General features: G+C 39.9%; 1 protein-coding gene across 1 annotated transcript; it reads right to left on the reverse strand.

Annotated features, from left to right (window-relative positions):
- Positions 1 to 691: 691 nt before the first annotated feature.
- LOC137138075 (butyrophilin-like protein 2) lies at positions 692 to 12,829 on the reverse strand. Its single transcript, XM_067524982.1, has 12 exons — positions 12,450 to 12,829; positions 12,303 to 12,338; positions 11,559 to 11,822; positions 10,091 to 10,438; positions 9,732 to 9,877; positions 7,803 to 7,918; positions 7,371 to 7,378; positions 3,244 to 3,294; positions 3,097 to 3,132; positions 1,450 to 1,773; positions 1,052 to 1,222; positions 692 to 830 (listed from the first exon to the last, which is right to left on the reverse strand). Exons 1-11 carry the CDS (start codon positions 12,478 to 12,480, stop codon positions 1,080 to 1,082), a joined length of 1,503 nt encoding a protein of 500 aa, XP_067381083.1. The 5' UTR covers positions 12,481 to 12,829; the 3' UTR covers positions 692 to 830; positions 1,052 to 1,079.
- Positions 12,830 to 19,647: the final 6,818 nt, after the last annotated feature.

Consider the following 19,647-nt stretch of genomic DNA (forward strand, 5'->3'; position numbering starts at 1 on the left):
CAAATTCTGCTTTGTGAGTCCTACAGTTTGTAAGAGTCACAACAACAGCAAAGACATTTCCTCTGTGATCTGCAGATCAGAATCACATGTGAGGTTTCAGGTGATTGAAGAACAGCAGAATCCAGGTGAAAGCAGAGTAAGAAAGTACTTTGCAATACAGATACAGATGGGTCGAATTTACCACATGTTGTAGGACAGAAAAATCTAAAAAAATGACAAAACAACAAACCATCTAAGGTGAAAAGCAAGAAGCACCATTTTAAACTTTTCACTTTTGCAGTTAACTTCACACAATGTGTTTTTTGTATCAAATAATTATAGACGTGAGCATGTATTTACATTTAGTCATAAAGCAGAAACATTTACACTGTGCAATGAGCTGTTTATTATATTTAAACAGATTCTTATCTCATTTTATGGGCAAAGTTTAACCAGTTGCTTTCATCTGCTGTCGCTGGTCAGACTCATGCTGAAATATTTATTTTTCATTTGTTACAGATTTTTTCAAATCTCAGTTTGCTTTGTTTTAATTTGACAGATTATTTTCAGATTTTTATATTTTCTGTAGATCAAAACATCTACAATAACAACAAAAAGCACACCAACGATCACGCTTAGTATTAGTCTTAACATGTCCATCCTTGTCTCCTCCATCCATGTCTCCTCCATCCTTGTCTCCTCCATCCTTATCTCTTAAACCGTTGTTTCCTCCATCCTTGTCTCCGTTGTCTCCTGTCTCCTTGTCTCCTCTGCCCTTGTCTCTGTTGTCTCCTCCGTCCATGTCTCCACATCTCTGTCTTTTCTATCTTCACTGTCTCCAGCTCCACCCTCTGTAAGAACATAATGAGATGTGAGGTGTCAGGTAGGTGATGAATCCATTTCCTCTTCAAACTCCTGTCAGACATTATCTACTGCACTTTGATCCCATCACTCATAGCAGCTGTTTGCTACAAAGTCTCATCAGCAACATCTTTAGAAAAAACAAGCATTTATTTCAATACCGCTTAAAACCAACAATTCTACCAACAAAAATAAAAAACTGCATCAATACCAGCACGGTTTCTCATTAGTTTTCCCTGTTAATTGTTCTGATCAGATCCTTGAGTTTGAGTTCTGTTAGTTCGGTTACATCTTTTTCTGTAGATCACAAAACCAACAGCAACAAGGACCACCACAACAACAACTGACAGAATGATAGCCAGTGTACCATGTCCTCCACCACCTGTAAGAAGAGAATGAGATGTGAGATGTGAACTGTCAGGTAGGTGATGAATCCATTTCCTCTTCAAACTCCTGTCAGACATTATCTACTGCACTTTGATCCCGTCACTCATAGCAGCTGTTTGCTACAAAGTCTCATCAGCAACATCTTTAGAAAACACAAACATCTGATCTGTGATGGTTCACTCTCACATCAACAACCAGGAAGCAGCTTTAGTACAAACTCACTTGTAACCTTTAGGATGATGATGCTGTTTGGCCCATTCATTACACTTTCTGTACATCGACACTCATATGTTCCTGTGTCGTTGGTTCTCGCATTCATCAGAATCAAAGATGCGTTACCATCCTTCATCTCCGTGTCGTGTAGCTTCACTCGGTTCTTAAATGATGCGTCCTGCTCATCCGCCACTGGGTGTCCGTCTCGTTGCAGGTAGACTGTGACCACAGGGTCAGTTCTGATCCACTCTACAACTGATATGGTGAAGGTTCTGGGTGTCTGACATGGCAGAGTGACATTCTCTCCAGGTTTTGCTTTTATCTGTTGTGGATCTGAAGAACAAGGAAAAGAGTCAGTGTTCAGGTTCTTAGTGTCATCAAATCTAGTACAATTCTAGAACTACTTAAATTCTCCTTTTCTGCCGACATTTAGGAACCAAAATATAACTAGTTATTTGATATCTGCCTGTACCCGGGAAAACAAGTACTGTTAATCACTGACACCAGCAGAAAGGAGGACACCAATTTCTTATAACTGATTGGACAAAACATTATATGCTTAATCCTCATTATTTGTCCTGTTCTTTGAGGGTTGACCTGGACTCTTGTACTGTTGTTCCAGAATCCTACCAGTGACAGTGATGCTGTTACTGTTTGCTCTCTCGTTGGACTCACACCAGTGTTTCATGTGATGCAAGTGCAAGAAAGAACGGTAAGAATTTCAAAAATATTTTTAAGGATTTTAGTTTATAAAAAGCTGGTGAACATTTGGTTTCAACAATGTTTTAAATATTGGGAGTGAGGCTGCTGACTGTGCAGAGTTTGGTAGCTCATTTCTCTGTCGTGGAATCACTGAGCTGAAGAGTTCTGCCTGACATTTTAGGTTTAACAAAGAGAGAAATTTTTGTAGCTGCATGTCTGGCTGCTTCTCCCAGTTTCAACCACAAAAATGTGGTTAAGAATCAGTGCACTTTCAGATTTTTTATGTTGTATTAAATTTAATTTAATAATGTACTTACACCTACTGGATGAAACTGCAATTTACTGAGAATGCACATGTCATTTAACTAGACACTTGAAACTAGGGTCAAATCTGTTTGATGCAGGCTGGTATTCACCACTGTAATGTGAGGGCTGACCTGGACTGAGAGCTGCTGGGACTCACAGTCAGATGAGCTGTGAGGGAAAGAAAGCTAGAAAGTCCATTCTGATGTTTTCAGTCACTTGTTTGCTGAAGAGTTCTGTCTGACATTTTAGGTTTAACAATGCAGTGACCTACTGTTAGAACATGAAAACACAGAGTGAAGTCTACACAGACAGACTTAGAGGATCCAGCTTAGTTATAGCTACTTTTTACTGTGTCCCCTGTTAATGAAGACATACACATTTACCCCAAATTACTGATATTAGATATTGATCTTTTAATATTGGATTGGATTCTAGAACAGGAAACGTTGGATTTGGAAGTATCTATATTTCAGGATCGATCTGTACATCACTACCATACAACTGCAATTTTATTACTAGTGAGACAGTCGGGGTGACTCAGGTCGAGGGAAGCAGGACCATGGACGGGTGTCATTCACTGTTAAATCACTTTAGAAAGTGAAGCCTTGTTAGCTGCTGGGTGTTAAACACTGGAAGATGCTCACTAACCTTGGCCTGTTGTGCAGCACAGCATTGATGTCAGAACTAAAGAGAAATGACATGTTACCTGTGAGGACTGGTCTGTTGTGCAACATCACAGAAGTGATCATTTCCCAACATTCACACATCAACACAAATCCAGCATGTAGGACTTACTCAGCAGCCTCAGCACAGTGTTTTCCTTCATTCTGCAGCTGTGTGAAAGTCCTGTAGATCACAGTAGTTAGATAGAATCTGCATAAACCACTTCCTAACTCAGTGTAAGTCACTACATGTCTGGGTGTCTGGGTGCTGTTCTCTTGTGATGAGAACAGAGGAGATGAACCCACAGACACAAACCTGATCACACGCTGTCAAAATACAGACATAAATTGATCATTAATGTAGAAAACACAACTTACACTATAGAGGTGTTTCATGAATCATGTTACCAGGTAAACCAGACTTACTTCAGGCTTATTAGACTTACAGTGTTTTAGTTACTGATCCTTGTGGACAAAACAATAGAAGACTTCAAACTTAACAGTGGAAAAGTTGTCATCATGTATGTTAACATGTATGTCATCATTTTTAGTAATAATACTAAGAATGTTTGCTCACAAAGGCTTTTTATTGGTTGTTTTGCCTTTTAATAATAAGATAAGCTGATTATATATTTAATTAAAATTAAAGCATGTAATTAAACATGTAAACATTAAACATGTAATCAATGAAATTTAGACAGAGCAGATCGTACTTACAGCTGAGCCAGTGAAGAGATGTTTGTCCTAATGAGCCACTTGATCATCAAACACTTGTCGTGTCTGTTCTTGTTCCTGGATTGTTCAGTGGGCACTGCTTATACCACTTCCTTTGTGTAAGTTGGTGCAGTCTAGCAGATGTGTGGTTTTCTTCTTCTGCACGTTCAACAAGTCCTGTTTGTTCCATTTCATTTTGAATTGAATGGAACAAGACACACGACTTTTCCACAGGTGAATGTTATACTTACTTCAGATAGGGTTTGGTGACCACGCCACCAGAAAATCATGAACATGCTAATACTGTGGAAAACACATTTGTGGCCCAGGGAGGTAGAGCGGTCGTCCACCAATCCTGCAGTTGTTGGCTCGATCCCCAGTGACTCCGGTCACATCCCGAAGTTGAGCAAGACACTAAACCCCAACTTAGGTGCTGGTGAGTTTTCTGCCAGCTGTATGGCAGTTCCCTCATCTGTGTGTGTGTGTGTGTGAGATTGTGATTGTGAATGGGTAAATAAGAAGCAGTGTGCTTTGACTGCCAATAGGTAGAAAAGCGCTTTATAAGTTCAGACCATTTCCATTTAGTCATTTAACAGACGCTTTTATCCAAAGCTACTTACAAAAGGTACAAGGCAGCAAAAATCAAATTCACTGAGAAAACATCAAAGCAAAGTGCTATGAGTGTTTCCATTTCATGAGATGCAAGTGCAAGAAAGAACAGATAGGTGGTGTTATTATGTCTTTGTAATGATTTAAGTGCATAGGAAGTTGGGGAAGAGTTCAGTTTTCAGCAGGTTTTTAAATATTGGGACTGAGGTTGCTGAGAGGGCTGAGAGTTTGGAAGCTCGTTCCACCATCATGGGACCAATGAGCTGAAGAGTTTTGCTTGGTGTCTTTTGTCTGGAGATGGAACCACCAGACCCTGTTTCATTTGCAGAGCAAAGATGTAGATGACAGAAGTGGTTTCAAAGAAGGAAATTTTGACATCAGCACTGTCATAGCGTGCATTCGCTCTTAACCACATCAGTGGTTGAAATCGTTGTTTCAAAGAAGGAACTTTTTATATCTGCATGTCTGCCAGCTGCTCACAGTTTTAACCACTAAGATGTGGTTAAGAATCATTGCACGCTATCACAGTGCTGATGTCACAAATTGTTGTTTATGATTATTTATGTTACAATCCACACATGAACAAATGCTGCAGGATTCTCCGTTTTTGTTGTTTTGAGTACTGATGCATTCAGTTAATATTCTCTTTTTATTGATACTTACTTGCTAATATAAATATTGGAAAGGTCACAGCAAGCATTTTACTACATCATATATCAAAGAAACAGTGGAACATGTACTTTGACAGCAACAGGAAGCTGCAGACAGGGACGATCTTGTTGTGAGCAAATGTTACTTTGAGACAAATGTACTGAGAGAGACACAGATTTCTGTCTTTGGTTATATTTCACTGACTTTAATAAGGATCAGATGATCATGAGAATAGGACAAGGTTGTGTGTTACTGTTCCTGCTGGTCATGGATTATTAAGGGGTCAGCAGGGAGGAATCCAATGGTGTGATGAAAAGAGATCAGTAGACCTCTATTTGCTGATGACACTGTGTTGATAAGCAATACGTCACTGAAACTAAAAGTCTGATGAGAGAATCCACAGATAGTTGTAGAAACCAAGCTAATATTGTTATGACATGAATGTTTGCTGTTGAGTGTTACCTGCAGCAGGACTGTTAGTGTGAGCACTCAGACATTTGCAGTACTGTCTGTTTTTCATTGGGATTTTAAACACTAGCAGATGATCTGCTGTTTGAAAGTTGAGATTCTCCTGTGACTTTGTGAATCCACATATAACACTGACAACTGCTGGTTTGTGTCTGTGTCTCATAGTTGTTGAACAACCTGAAGCTCTTGATGTTGGTTCTGTTGTGATGATGTGCTGCCATCTGCTCTATTGTATTTCAAATTTTGAAAAGTGATTCAGAGAAATAACTTGTAACTTGTAATTTTATTTGTGAAGAACTTTAAAACACGCAATCTGCTGTACAGTTGAAAACATAAGATGAAACAAATAAAAGCAGCACACAAAGTATATAATATAAAATAAAGTCAGCAACTTAAATTGCGTCAAAGGCCATTGGAAATAAGTGGGATTTAAGAGGGGATTTAAAAACAGGTGAGGATGAGGTCTATCTAATGTGCAAGGGCAGGTCATTCCACAGTTTTTGAGCTGCCACCATAAAAGCTCTGTCTCCTCTGAGCTCACGTTTAGTCTTTGGTACAATGAGGAGCAGCAGGTCAGCTCTTCAACATAGTCCGTAAGAAGATCTTTGAATCATAACCACGGCAGTTAAACAATGTGGTAAAAAACACAGAAAAATTAAAGAGATATATTTAAAAATTAGAAAATGGTGGAAAAAACAAAGATGTAGTTCAAAGGTATCCAAAGGAGTCACATCAACTGGACTTTTTTGTTCTTGGATGGAAACAGTCCAGTACTCATCCAAGCAGCTTCTTCAGTCTGAGGGGAAATTAGGCTATGGAAACCAGTTATATCCTCCAGAGGGGGTCTTGCTTCCCACCGGGCCTGAAGAACCTCATAAGCTGGATAATAGCTTCAATTACCTTCATCTCCCTTGGATGGAATCATTAGGTGTGGCCAACTTGATGGATGTTTGAATTGGTCTTAATCTTCCTGGGGACAGATTTTTCATTAAAGAAAATGGGAGACAGGTTGTAACTGAGGCCTTCTCCTCTGTTGAGAGAAGGATTCTCCATGTGAACATAAATGGCTTCACTTACTCCTCTCTCATACCATCTGTCTTCTCTGTCTAAATTGTGGACGTTGTTGTTCTCAAACGAGGGTCTTTTGTCCTTCAGGTGTAAGTTCACTGCTGATCCTGGTCCTGAGGTGTTGCTTCTCCTGTGCTTTGCCATCATCCTCTTGTGCAGAGGCTGTTTGGTTTCTCCAGTGTAGAGCTCTGTAGTGTTTGTAGTTTAAGTGTTCAGTCTTTAGGGTGGATGAGTTTGAAGTGAACAGGTATGTGGTATTTTCTGAAGACCCTTTTCAGCTTCTGTGACACTGATCAAGAAAATAAATCAAATATTCAAATAATGAAAATACTGTCAAGTCAATTATGAATAAAAGCCTTACCCACATGTGTAGCTTATTTTATTGTAACCATATTTGAAGCTCTATACTGTGGTTATGATGTTCTGCTGACTGGTGTCCAGGTCCAAATGCAAGTTACCTGAGTTTTCTCACAGCAAAGACTCTGATAAAGTCCTTAAAGTCCAGTTTGAGCCAGTTTTGTCTAAGAGAGGGTGGTGAGCCTTCCCTGGTTCATTGGGGCATCAGTATCTGTTTGTAGACCAAGAAGGCTGATTAGTAACCATGGCAAGTGTTGTAGGTATTATCCAGAAGTTGGTAGTTTTGGCAGAGATGAATCATGAAGTTAAAACAGTTTATTAGGCAGTGAGGTCAAGTGGTTAGAAATGAGTGGGCCCAGTAGAAGAAGGACCTGCAAACTTATGACTTGTTACCTGTGGAGCTGTTATCAGAATCAGTCAGCAGGTGGCAGCACATCATCATATTCACATAGTCTGTGCTTCAAAGCAAAATGTCACTATTTAGATGGTAAAGCTGGAGGTAACTGAAGCACATCACTTCCTGTGGTCTCTCTTGACTTGAAGGCTGAAACTGAATGATCTTCACTTTCCACTCACCCCAACCGGTGGCGGCAGATGGCCGTCCACCCTGAGCCTGGTTCTGCTGGAGGTTTCTTCCGTTAAAGGGAGTTTTTCCTCTTCACTGTTGCCTATGGTTTGCTGCAGGAGGATTTGTTGGGTTGCTTCTACATACTAAAGTCCAGACTACACAAGTATGTAAAGTGCCTTGAGATGACTTTGTTGTAAATTGGCGCTATATAAATAAAGTTGAGTTGAATTGAATTGAATTGAATTGAATGAATTAACCAGGTATCCCAGTATAGTCTAGTGATGTAGCACTTGAGATTGGTCTGGATCTCGAGACTGGTGGACACTGAGACGGTCACAGTCCCAAACCAGGCAGGACCCTGTAGCAGCTGTAGCTGTGAGCAGAGAGTAATAAGAATATTAATTTAAAAAGTCAGATATTATAGCTGTTATACAATTTAAACTACAGTAAATTAAACTGTGTTTTCCATATACAGTAAATGTCCATTACACTTTGCATTAATACACTTTTTAACCAGAGACGACTAAAGAAGTAAACTATAATAAGGAAAATTGATAATAATGTATAGATGATATAGTATAGCAATGTGCCTCTGTAGCAAAACTCTTAAAAATATCTTCATTCCTCACCCAAAGAGATTTTGCCAATATTCCATATTATACAATTCACTTTAAATCTTGTCTTGGTCTTCATACACTAAGGTATTAGTCATGACCTGGTCTTGGTTAAGTTGGTCCTGACTACAGCACCAGTAGAGTCACTGATAATTGAGGAAGTTGAGTTATAGATTTGTCCTCTAATGTTGGTCAAACGCAGTGGCACTGAGTGGATGATCAGGTTGTATCAAGGAGGCGACATTTTGTTTTTCATTCAAATGCAAAGTGAATTATATACAATACAACATCATTCTTTGTGGAGTGTATTTGTACTTTATTCTTTAATTATATTCTTCTCCTTTTTATTTTAATGTATACATTTTTTACTTACAATTTTTCACAAATCCATTAACATCACTACAAATGATCCAGTGTTGACAAAAGGCAAATTTTAAGCTGCTGTCCATCAGCCAGGTGTCCAGCTTAATATCAAAGGTGCAAACTAATGTTTCCATTGGTATGTTTTATCTGAAATATCTGAAACTGAAACATGAAGAAGCTAAACAAGCAGGTACCAGTAACACAGGTGTCTATATTGTACTAAGAACCACTGTCTGGGCATCAGAACACACTTAAAATGGAAAAGAAATGGTTTGAATTTGTTCTCAGCTTCCATCTGATCTAACTGAGCTCTGCTTCACTTTTTATCATGGTCACCTGGTACAAATTCTGCTTTGTGAGTCCTACAGTTTGTAAGAGTCACAACAGCAAAGACATTTCCTCTGTGATCTGCAGATCAGAATCACATGTGAGGTTTCAGGTGATTGAAGAACAGCAGAATCCATGTGAAAGCAGAGTAAGAAAGTACTTTGCAATACAGATACAGATGGGTCAAATTTACCACATGTTGTAGGACAGAGAAACCTAAAAAAAATGACAAAACAAAAAACCATCTGAGGGAAAAACCAAGAAGCACCATTTTAAACTTTTCACTTTTGCAGTAAACTTCACAAATTGTGTTTTCTGTAATTTTTTGACATGTGAGCATGTATTTACATTTACATTTGTAAATTCACACTAGTTTTGTGTGTGTTACATACAAACAGCTGCTGCAGTTGCTAATTTAAAAGCAGCCTCTGACTTTAACACTGATTAACAGAGAATAATATCAGTTTGTGATGTGTCAGATGACAAACATCAAATGAAACAAACAGGATCATAAACAGTGATCTTCATATTCACATAATGTAACAGCCTTAATATATAAAACATGAAGCTTTGGTTTGTTTGTCTCTGTCCACTTTCACTGTCCTGCAGATAAACAAAGAGTCAGTGTTTCCTCAGACTGAGTTAGTAAATGACTGAGTCGAGTTTAAAATGACACTTGTCTGTTTAGAGCTGAGAAACACAGAGACTGAGGAAGAAATGTTAAGAAATGCATCATCACATTGTTGATAGTAAAAATTTACTGTGGGATAAAAAGAAAAAGGCTGAAGCCTGAACTGCTGTTTGTCCTGCATCAGTGATTTAGTCACTGAGGAAACTGAGGAGACATTTTACACCTACTGATGGTCAGTGTCTTTATCATCAGGAGCTTTGTCTGAAGTCTCCTCTTTGGGTCCTTTTACGTTTTCTATACATCACAACACCAACAACACCAACAAGCAGAGCAACAACTGAGAGACCAACTTTCAGTCCAACATTTCCATCCTTGTCTCCTCCATGCTCATCAGCACCTGTAAAAGAATGAGGTGTGAGGTGTCAGGTAGATGATGAATCCATTTCCTCTTCAAACTCCTGTCAGACATTATCTACTGCACTTTGATCCCATCACTCATAGCAGCTGTTTGCTACAAAGTCTCATCAGCAACATCTTTAGAAAACACAAACATCTGATCTGTGATGGTTCACTCTCACATCAACAACCAGGAAGAAGCTTCAGTACAAACCTGTAACAGTCAATTTGATGATGCCCATTGGCCCATTTTGAGAATCTCTCTTCTTACGTTTCATTTCACTTTCTGTACATCGACACTCATATGTTCCTGTGTCGTTGGTTCCCACATTCATCAGAATCAAAGATGCGTCACCATCCTTCATCTCTCTGTCACGTAGCTTCACTCGGTTCTGAAATGATGGGTCCTGCTCATCCACCTCTGTGTGTCCGTCTCGTTGCAGGTAGACGGTGACCTTAGAGTCAGTTCTGGTCCACTCTACAACTGCTATGGTGAAGTTTCTGGATGTCTGACATGGCAAAGTGACATTGTCTCCAGGTTTTGCTGTTATCTGTTTTGGATCTGAAGAACAACAAACACCCAGAGGAGAAGAGTCAGTGTTCAGGTTCTTAGTGTCATTAAATATAAACTGGCTGAGCTCATGTTTGGTTTGACACTGAGCAGCATCAGAGTTAAACAGTTTACTAAACAACATTATGAATAGAGCTGAATCTCAGTTCAAACCTGTTGCCATTAAACTGTTGTCTTCATTTTAACAGACAGTGTAGCAATTGTATAGTAAGGATTTTATCTGCAGGAAACAACCTGGCAATGAGCAACTTCCATCTTAAAACTGACCTGATAAGGTGGTGTACAAAAGTGCAGGACTGTGAAACGACAAGAGTTTTTTTTTTTTTTTTTCATTTTACTATCACTACAGTATTTAATATTTACTACTATTTCTGGCCCTGTCTTGTGTTTTTTCCTTTGTTCATGTTTTCCTACTTTTTATTGAGTTGTTTAGGTTTTATAGCTTCCTGTGTTGGTGCCTATTTTGTCCTCCTGGACTGATTTCAGTCTGTTAATGTTATTATGCCCAGAATAAAACACACTTCATCACAACACCTCTTTCACTGTCTCCTCACTTTGGTCCATATACATAAACCCTCACAGTACCTGGAGAAAAAAGTACTGTTGAGTACTGACAACAATAGAAACAATGACAACGATATGTTTTATATTTCTCATTCAATTTCTGATAAGTGAATGTACAGATAAGTTTATGCTCTTTCTTCATAACTTGGCTGGTTCTTTATATGTGTGTGTGCAGTAGATACTGTGGTGGTATGTTGATGTGGGTTTCTGGTCACTTTGCTGGTAGGGTGGTGATTTTACCAACCACAGCAAATCAGTTTTTATAGAAATTACACAGAATCCATTGAAAAAAAAAATGCTATACATAACCCACTTATAAAAACTATCAACCCATCTGGACTATTCTACTTATAGAGTTATTATCTCGTATTAAATTTACTTTGCTGATGTACTCGCACCTACTGGATTAAACTGAACTTTACTGAGCACATGTCATTTGGAGTCATTTAACTAGAAACCTGATCTATTTGACCCTATGCAGGCTGGTATTCACCTCTGTAATGTGAGGGCTGACCTGGACTCTTGTACTTTTGTTCCAGAATCTTACCAGTGACAGTGATGGTGATGCTGTTACTGGTTGCTCCCTCGCTGGACCGACACCAGTAAACTCCACTGTCCTTTCTTAATAGTAAACTGATGAAACACGAGGAACCAGCTCGTCTTCCCCAGTTAGTTCCACACTCAGCTCTGGTGTCTCTGGTTGTGTTTCTCCTCAGTGTCCATCCAGCAGAGCTGTCGCCCTCCTCACAGATCAGAGACAGAGACTGTCCTTTAAACAGCTGAGAGCTGCTGGGACTCACAGTCAGATGAGCTGTGAGGGAAAGAAAGCTAGAAAGTCCATTCTGATGTTTTCAGTCACTTGTTTGCTGAAGAGTTCTGTCTGACATTTTAGGTTTAACAATGCAGTGACCTACTGTTAGAACATGAAAACACAGAGTGAAGTCTACACAGACAGACTTAGAGGATCCAGCTTAGTTATAGCTACTTTTTACTGTGTCCCCTGTTAATGAAGACATACACATTTACCCCAAATTACTGATATTAGATATTGATCTTTTAATATTGGATTGGATTCTAGAACAGGAAACGTTGGATTTGGAAGTATCTATATTTCAGGATCGATCTGTACATCACTACCATACAACTGCAATTTTATTAGTAGTGAGACAGTCGGGGTGACTCAGGTCCAGGGAAGCAGGACCATGGACGGCTGTCATTCACTGTTAAATCACTTTAGAAAGTGAAGCCTTGTTAGCTGCTGGGTGTTAAACACTGGAAGATGCTCACTAACCTTGGCCTGTTGTGCAGCACAGCATTGATGTCAGAACTAAAGAGAAATGACATGTTACCTGTGAGGACTGGTCTGTTGTGCAACATCACAGAAGTGATCATTTCCCAACATTCACACATCAACACAAATCCAGCATGTAGGACTTACTCAGCAGCCTCAGCACAGTGTTTTCCTTCATTCTGCAGCTGTGTGAAAGTCCTGTAGATCACAGTAGTTAGATAGAATCTGCATAAACCACTTCCTAACTCAGTGTAAGTCACTACATGTCTGGGTGTCTGGGTGCTGTTCTCTTGTGATGAGAACAGAGGAGATGAACCCACAGACACAAACCTGATCACACGCTGTCAAAATACAGACATAAATTGATCATTAGTGTAGAAACACAACTTACACCATAGATGAATCATGTTACCAGGTAAACCAGACTTACTTCAGGCTTATTAGACTTACAGTGTTTTAGTTACTGATCCTTGTGGACAAAACAATAGAAGACTTCAAACTTCAAAGTGGAAAAGTTGTCATCATGTATGTTAACATGTATGTCATCATTTTTAGTAATAATACTAAGAATGTTATACTCACTTCAGATAGGGTTTGGGAACCACGCCACCAGAAAATCATGAGCAAGACACTAAACCCCAACTTAGTTGCTCCTGGTGAGTGTTGGCCAGCTGCATAGCAGCTCCCCCATCGATGTGTGAGTGTGTGTGTGATTGTGAGTGTGAATGGGTGAATAAGATGCAGAGTGAAGTCCTTTGAGTGTTAATAGGTAGAAAAGCACTATATAAGTTCAGACAATTTACATTTAGTAATTTAACTGACACTGAACAGATAGGTGGTGTTATTTTGTCTTTGTAATGATTTAAGTGCATAGGAAGTTGGGGAAGAGTTCAGTTTTCAGCAGGTTTTTAAATATTGGGACTGAGGTTGCTGAGTGTGCAGAGTTTGGAAGCTCGTTCCACCATCATGGGACCAATGAGCTGAAGAGTTTTGCTTGGTGTCTTTTGTCTGGAGATGGAACCACCAGACCCTGTTTCATTTGCAGAGCACGGTGGACAGGTGGATACAGAGGAGGTGAGAACAGGGTGGAGTCATCAAGATGTAATTATTATGACACTAACACCCTAAGATGGGACAATTAGGTGTGACCATCTTGTTGGATGCGTGAAGTCGTCTGTCTCATGAAAAGAGGAGACAGCTGGCCCTGAGGCCTCCTCCTCTGTCGAGAGGATTCTCCATGTGAACATAAATTTCTTCACATATTCCTATGTGAATCTGTCTTCTTTGTCCAAAATGTTTACATCGTCTTACTAGTGAGATGTAGATGACAAAAGTGGTTTCAAAGACGGAAATTTTTGTAGCTGCATGTTTGGCGGCTTCTTCCAGTTTCAACCACAAAAATGTGGTTAAGAATCATTGGACGCTCTGATGGTGCTGACATCACAAATTGTTATGTATTATTATTTATGTTACAATCCACACATGTACAAATGCTGCAGGATTCTCAGTTTTTGTTGTTTTGAGTACTGATGCATTCAGTTAATATTTTCTGTTTATTCATATTTACTTGCTGATATAAATATTGGAAAGGTCACAGTAAGCATTTTGCTACATCATATCAAAGAAACAGTGGAACATGTACTTTGACAGCAACAGGAAGCTGCAGACAGGGACGATCTTGTTGTGAGCAAATGTTACTTTGAGACGAATGTACTGAGAGAGACACAGATTTCTCTCTTTTGTTATATTTCACTGACTTTAATAAGGATCAGATGATCATGAGAATAGGACAAGGTTGTGTGTTACTGTTCCTGCTGGTCATGGATTATTAAGTGGTCAGCAGGGAGGAATCCAATGGTGTGATGAAAAGAGATCAGTAGACCTCTATTTGCTGATGACACTGTGTTGATAAGCAATACGTCACTGAAACTGAAAGTCTGATGAGAGAATCCACAGATAGTTGTAGAAACCAAGCTAATATTGTTATGACATGAATGCTCACATGTATTTGTATGTTTGCTGTTGTTTGAGGTCAACGGCAACAGCCGTGTCCTTTGTCCTTCAGGTGTAGGTACACTGCTGATTCTGGTCCTGAGGTGTTGCTTCTTTGCCATCTTCTTGTGTAGAGGCTGTTTGGTTAGCTCCAGTGTAGAGCTCTGAAAGGAGCTCTGCTCATAATGATGAATTATGAATAACTCTTCAACGTAGTCTGTAAGAAGATATTTGAATCATAACCACGGCAGTTAAACAATGTGGCCAGCCTGATCCAGAACACAGGCGTAAAATTATAAGCACTGGGTGGTGCTGACAGACAGACAGATGAAAGATGGAGATGTATCTTTTATTTTGAAGAATGAAAGAAAGTGTTGACAGTGGAAAATATGTATGTTATATGTTGTAGAAATTTGCCCTTTTCCTGAGTCAACTGTTACTAGATCTTGGAAGAATTGTAGACAGAACTCAGCGTGATGAACCATCTCAGTTTAATACATGCCTGCATGGAGAAGAACACATGGATGTTGGTGTCTTCTGCCTTGTATCTTTCAAACCCCTTCTATTTCTACTCAAACCTAAGAAAGGAACCACCCTCACAAAACATGAATGAAGAAACCAGGTCCACGCAGTGTACAGTCATCACTCTTGTTCCTTTCTAGTTTATCTGAAGATGTCAGTTGTGAAGCAATAAAACCCTTTTATTGCACCTTCTTGTAGATCTTGTGACCCCAGGACTCACTATCTGCTACATTGCTTTGGGCCTTGTAACAACAAAGTGCCTCCTGTGATCTTAAGCAGTCCTCTGAACATGACCCAGCCTGTTACTTCTTGTCCTCTTTGTGTCCTCTTCAATAAGCCCATCTTGGTTGACTTATTTGCTCATTATCTGACTAAATTTACTCTATTCCCCCACATATGTCACGCACAGAGACATAAACTATGGGAGAGTATTTTATATTGAGATCAGCAGAATACACATGGATGTTTATCAACCTGGTGAGTTTGTGCAGTTCAGTATTTAATAATCGTTTAATTTAAATGTCTGTGACTAGAGATGGTAGGCACAGTTCAGGTGCAGTGTAAAAAAAAAATATAATTATTATATAAACACAATTTTAGGGAATAGAAAGTAAAACTAAGTAGTAATAATTCTGCAGCTGTGACTGATAACTGACACTGTATTAAAGTCGTCTGCACTTTTCAGGGTGAAAGTAAATTTTCCAGATTACTTATAATTTCTAACATACTTTGTATATTAATAGCACAATGTCTTTAAACACATTATCATTTCTATTTCAGCGAGTACACTCGCATTCATACTACAGTTGGGGATATGGACACAGACAGTAGTAACACTGAGAAAAAACATTGCTTTTATTTGCTGTGTTTGACTGAACTATGTGAAAAAGTGAAAAAAATAAAACCGCATTTTTAAGTGCTTCATACAAACAGTGTCAAGGATGTTTAAATTAACAATACATAACTTTAATATATGAAAAAACCTGCGGGTTTACTATTCTGGCATATGTGCAGTTTGTGCAATAGGGCTGTAAAGAGTCCGTGAAGGCACAAATTTCTGCCCTCGGGACCCTAACAGAATGGGGAGATGACAGAATATATATCATGGATACACGGAAATATGAACAACCAAAGTATGAATTATGCTTAGGCCGATAATATACATAGTTTAACACATATGCCTACACAACGTCGCACCCTTACATAGCCTGAAATCATTCGGAGAGCTGTCAGAACTGAATGCCACATGTACGCGAGATGAAATCCTGCGTATTGCTGGGGCAGTTTTAAAAGACTTTTTATTACAGATTTCTAGTCTCTGACAGTCTGAAAGTAGCACACAGCTGATGACTGAGTAAACTGGGGGCAACACATTGCACGACTGGCCAGGAATGACTGGAAGTTCTGGAGGTAGGAAAAACCTCCATATCCAGCGATATATCAAAACAACAGACCGGGAAGTTAGACTTTGTAAGTTGTTAGTAAAAAATGCGAGCACAACATAGACTATTGAGCCTACATTCAGGTAAAGCTGTTACCAGTAGATCTGCCCCAATCGTGAAATCATCTGCCACTGATACTGGTCATAAATATTAACCATGTTTTACAAAATTGTTGTGTAAAACACTGAAAGAGACTGGGGTCTTAAGGCTATAGACTAGAATCTGTAGACAGCACTAGTGATGGTGAATGAAGCCTTGTGAGGCATCGAGCTTTCTTTCTCTTCATACCGAAAACGTGAGGAAGAACAGGGACATCTGGTAACAGACTGGAATGACAGAGCTGTTTCATAATTTGAACGTAGCACTAGCACAATACATCATTGTTTCAGTCCCCAAACGTGTGCAGTAAAACTCCTTTAAAGTCGCATGTTCATAAACAGATTGGAAGTTATACACAACCTTTGCGATGTGGCTTGTGTCTTTTTTTTGTATAGCAAAAATAGTCAATATTAGAAAAAAATTTAAAGCAACGCGTTCATGGCAGGATTCGATATTTTACCCAAACTGAGAGAAAAACCTAATTCCCGACTGCGACCTGCAGAAGTATAACTTTTGTTTTTTTGTTTGTTTTTTGTCTTCTTAGTGAAAAACCCACATCGTATGCAGCATAGTAAAGCACAGAGTCATTCAAACTGTAAAACAATGAAATGCTGTTTGAAGCAATGCCCCACTTGCTCAAAGACCAGTGTCTAGTCTTTGACAATCCCTCACTCTAATTGTTGAACTAGGACCATTTAACCTCAATTATGTTTTTCTTTCTTCTCTACTTCAGTTTCAATGGACATCAAAGCTGAATCTGGAGAGAGTGTTACTCTGCCATGTCAATCTCCCAGAAACGCTGGTATAGTTGTAAAGTGGAACAGACCTGACCTAGAGCCAAGTTCTGTCTTTTTGTACCCCGATGGGCCGTCAGGATCAGAAAACCAGCATCCATCTTTTAAGAACCGGGTGGAGCTGAAGAACTGCAGCTGCAAGATGGAGGCGTATCTGAAGGATGTGACGAGTGTAGACACTGGAACATACAAATGCCATGTCTTCCCAAACAGAAACCACAGGAAAAGCATCATGCACCTGAATGTTGAGCAGGAAGGTGAGTTACTGTGTCGGACTGTGTCTTTGTTTGTGGATCAGAGTTGAAGCTGCTTCCTGGTTGGTGAACATCTGAATATCAGATGTTTGTGTTGTGTTCTGATGTTTGTGATTATATCCATCACCAGAGCAAACAAGAAGGGGCTCAGAGCTGATCCTTGATGCAGACCCACCTCCACACGGTCTTACAGCTCTCATTCATGTCCTGCACCACTCTAACATACTTGTCTGCCGCTCCAGACGTCCTCATACAATACCACAGTTCCTCTCTCTGCACCCTGTCATACACTTTCTCTAAATCTACGAAGACACAATGCAACTCCCTCTGACCTTCTCTGTACTTCTCCATCAGCATCCTCACAGCAAATACTGCATCTGTTGGACTTTTTCTAGGCATGAAACCATATTGCTGCTCACAAATGTTCACCTCTGCCCTTAGCCGAGCTTCCACTACTCTTTCCCACAACTTCATTGTTTGGCTCATCAGGTTTATTCCTCTGTAGTTGCCACAGCTCTGCTCATCTCCCTTGTTCTTAAAAATGGGCACCAGTACACTTCTCCTCCAGTCCTCTGCATCCTCTCACTCTCCAAGATCTTGTTAAACAAACTAGACAGAAACTCTACTGCCACCTCTCCTAGACACTTCCATACCTCCACAGGTTTGTCATCAGGACCAACTGCCTTTCCACTCTTCATCCTCTTCAACGTCCTCCTCACTTCACTCTTACTAATCTTTGCTACTTCCTGCTCCAAACCAGTCACCTCTTCTACTCTTCGTTCCCTTTCATTTTCCTCATTCATCAACTCTTCAAAGTTCTCCTTCCATCTTCCCATCACACTCCTGGCACCTGTCAATACATTTCCATCCTGATCTTTAATCACACTAACCTGCTGCACATCCTTCCCATCTCTCCTTAGTGTCCAACCTAACATACAAGTCCTCATATGCTCTTTGTTTGGCCTTTGCCACCTCTACCTTCACCTTACGCTGTAACTCCCTGTACTCCTGTCTACTCTCTTCAGTCCTCTCAGTGTCCCACTTCTTCTTAGCTAACTTCTTTCTCTGTGTACTCTCCTGAACTCTCCTTGTCCACTTTCCTCTTTCCTAATGACACACCCTTCTACCTGTCTCCCTGATCAAATTAGCTGTAGTGGTCCAGTCTTCTGGAAGCACCTCCAAACCACACAGAGTCTGTCTCAGCTCCTCCCTGAAAAGTACACACCATTCTTCCTTTTTCAGCTTTCACCACTTCGTACTCTGCTCTGCCTTAGTCATCTTCATCTTCCTCACCACCAGCATCATTTTACACACCACCATCCTGTGTTGTCTGGCTACACTCTCCCCTACCAACACTTTACAGTCACTGATCTCTTTCAGATTACAACGTCTACACAAGATGTCGTCCACCTGAGTGCTTCTACCTCCGCTCTTATACGTCACCCTATGTTCCTGCCTCTTCTGGAAGAAAGTGTTCACTACAGCCATTTCCATCCTCTTTGCAAAGTCAACCACCATCTGACCTTCTGTGTTCCTGTCCTGAAGACCAAACCTGCCCATCACATTCTCATCACCTCTGTTCCCTTCACCTACATGTCCATTGAAATCTGCACCATCACCACTCTCTCACCTCTGGAGATGCTCTGCATCACTTCATCTAACTCACTCCAGAATTTCTCCTTCTCTTCTAACTCACATCCTACCTGTGGGGCATAACCACTCACAACATTGAACATCCCGCCTTCAATTTCCAGCTTCAGACTCATCAACCTGTCTGATACTCTTTTCACCTCTAGAACATTCCTCACCAACTCCTCTTTCAGTATAACTCCTAATCCATTTCTCTTCCTATCTGACCCATGGTAGAACAACTTGAACTCAGCTCCTAACCTTTGAGCCTTGCTACCTTTCCACCTGGTCTCCTGGACACATATTTTATCATGCTTCCTTCTCTGCATCATGTCAACCAACTCTCTATCCACTGTCCTAACATTCACTGCTAAGTCGCGACTCTCAGTCCCACATTCTTAGCTTGCCTCTTCCTTTTAGTAGGTTCTTTCTTTATTTTATTGTTTAATTAACCAGTTTAGGAAAAGTTATTGGTTTAGTATGAAGGACATGACATTTATTTTGTCTACTGATTTTATCCTACTTACAATTAAAGGTAGGAAACATTTTATTAACAATGCACTAATTATCACACGATCAATCACATGTATTCTCCGAGGGCTGGGACACACCA

Source organism: Channa argus, chromosome 12, assembly GCF_033026475.1.
Source record: "Channa argus isolate prfri chromosome 12, Channa argus male v1.0, whole genome shotgun sequence".
Lineage (NCBI taxonomy): Eukaryota > Metazoa > Chordata > Actinopteri > Anabantiformes > Channidae > Channa > Channa argus.

Bases quoted from the DNA above. Each gene is read 5' to 3' on its own strand.
- LOC137138075 (XM_067524982.1), bottom strand. From the start codon at position 12,480: ATGAAGGAAAACACTGTGCTGAGGCTGCTGA. The intron at 10,439-11,558 runs GTAAGATTCTGG...GTTGTTCTTCAG, and splicing joins CATCACCATCACTGTCACTG to ATCCAAAACAGATAACAGCA. The intron at 1,223-1,449 runs GTGAGTTTGTAC...CTCTTCTTACAG, and splicing joins CATCATCCTAAAGGTTACAA to GTGGTGGAGGACATGGTACA.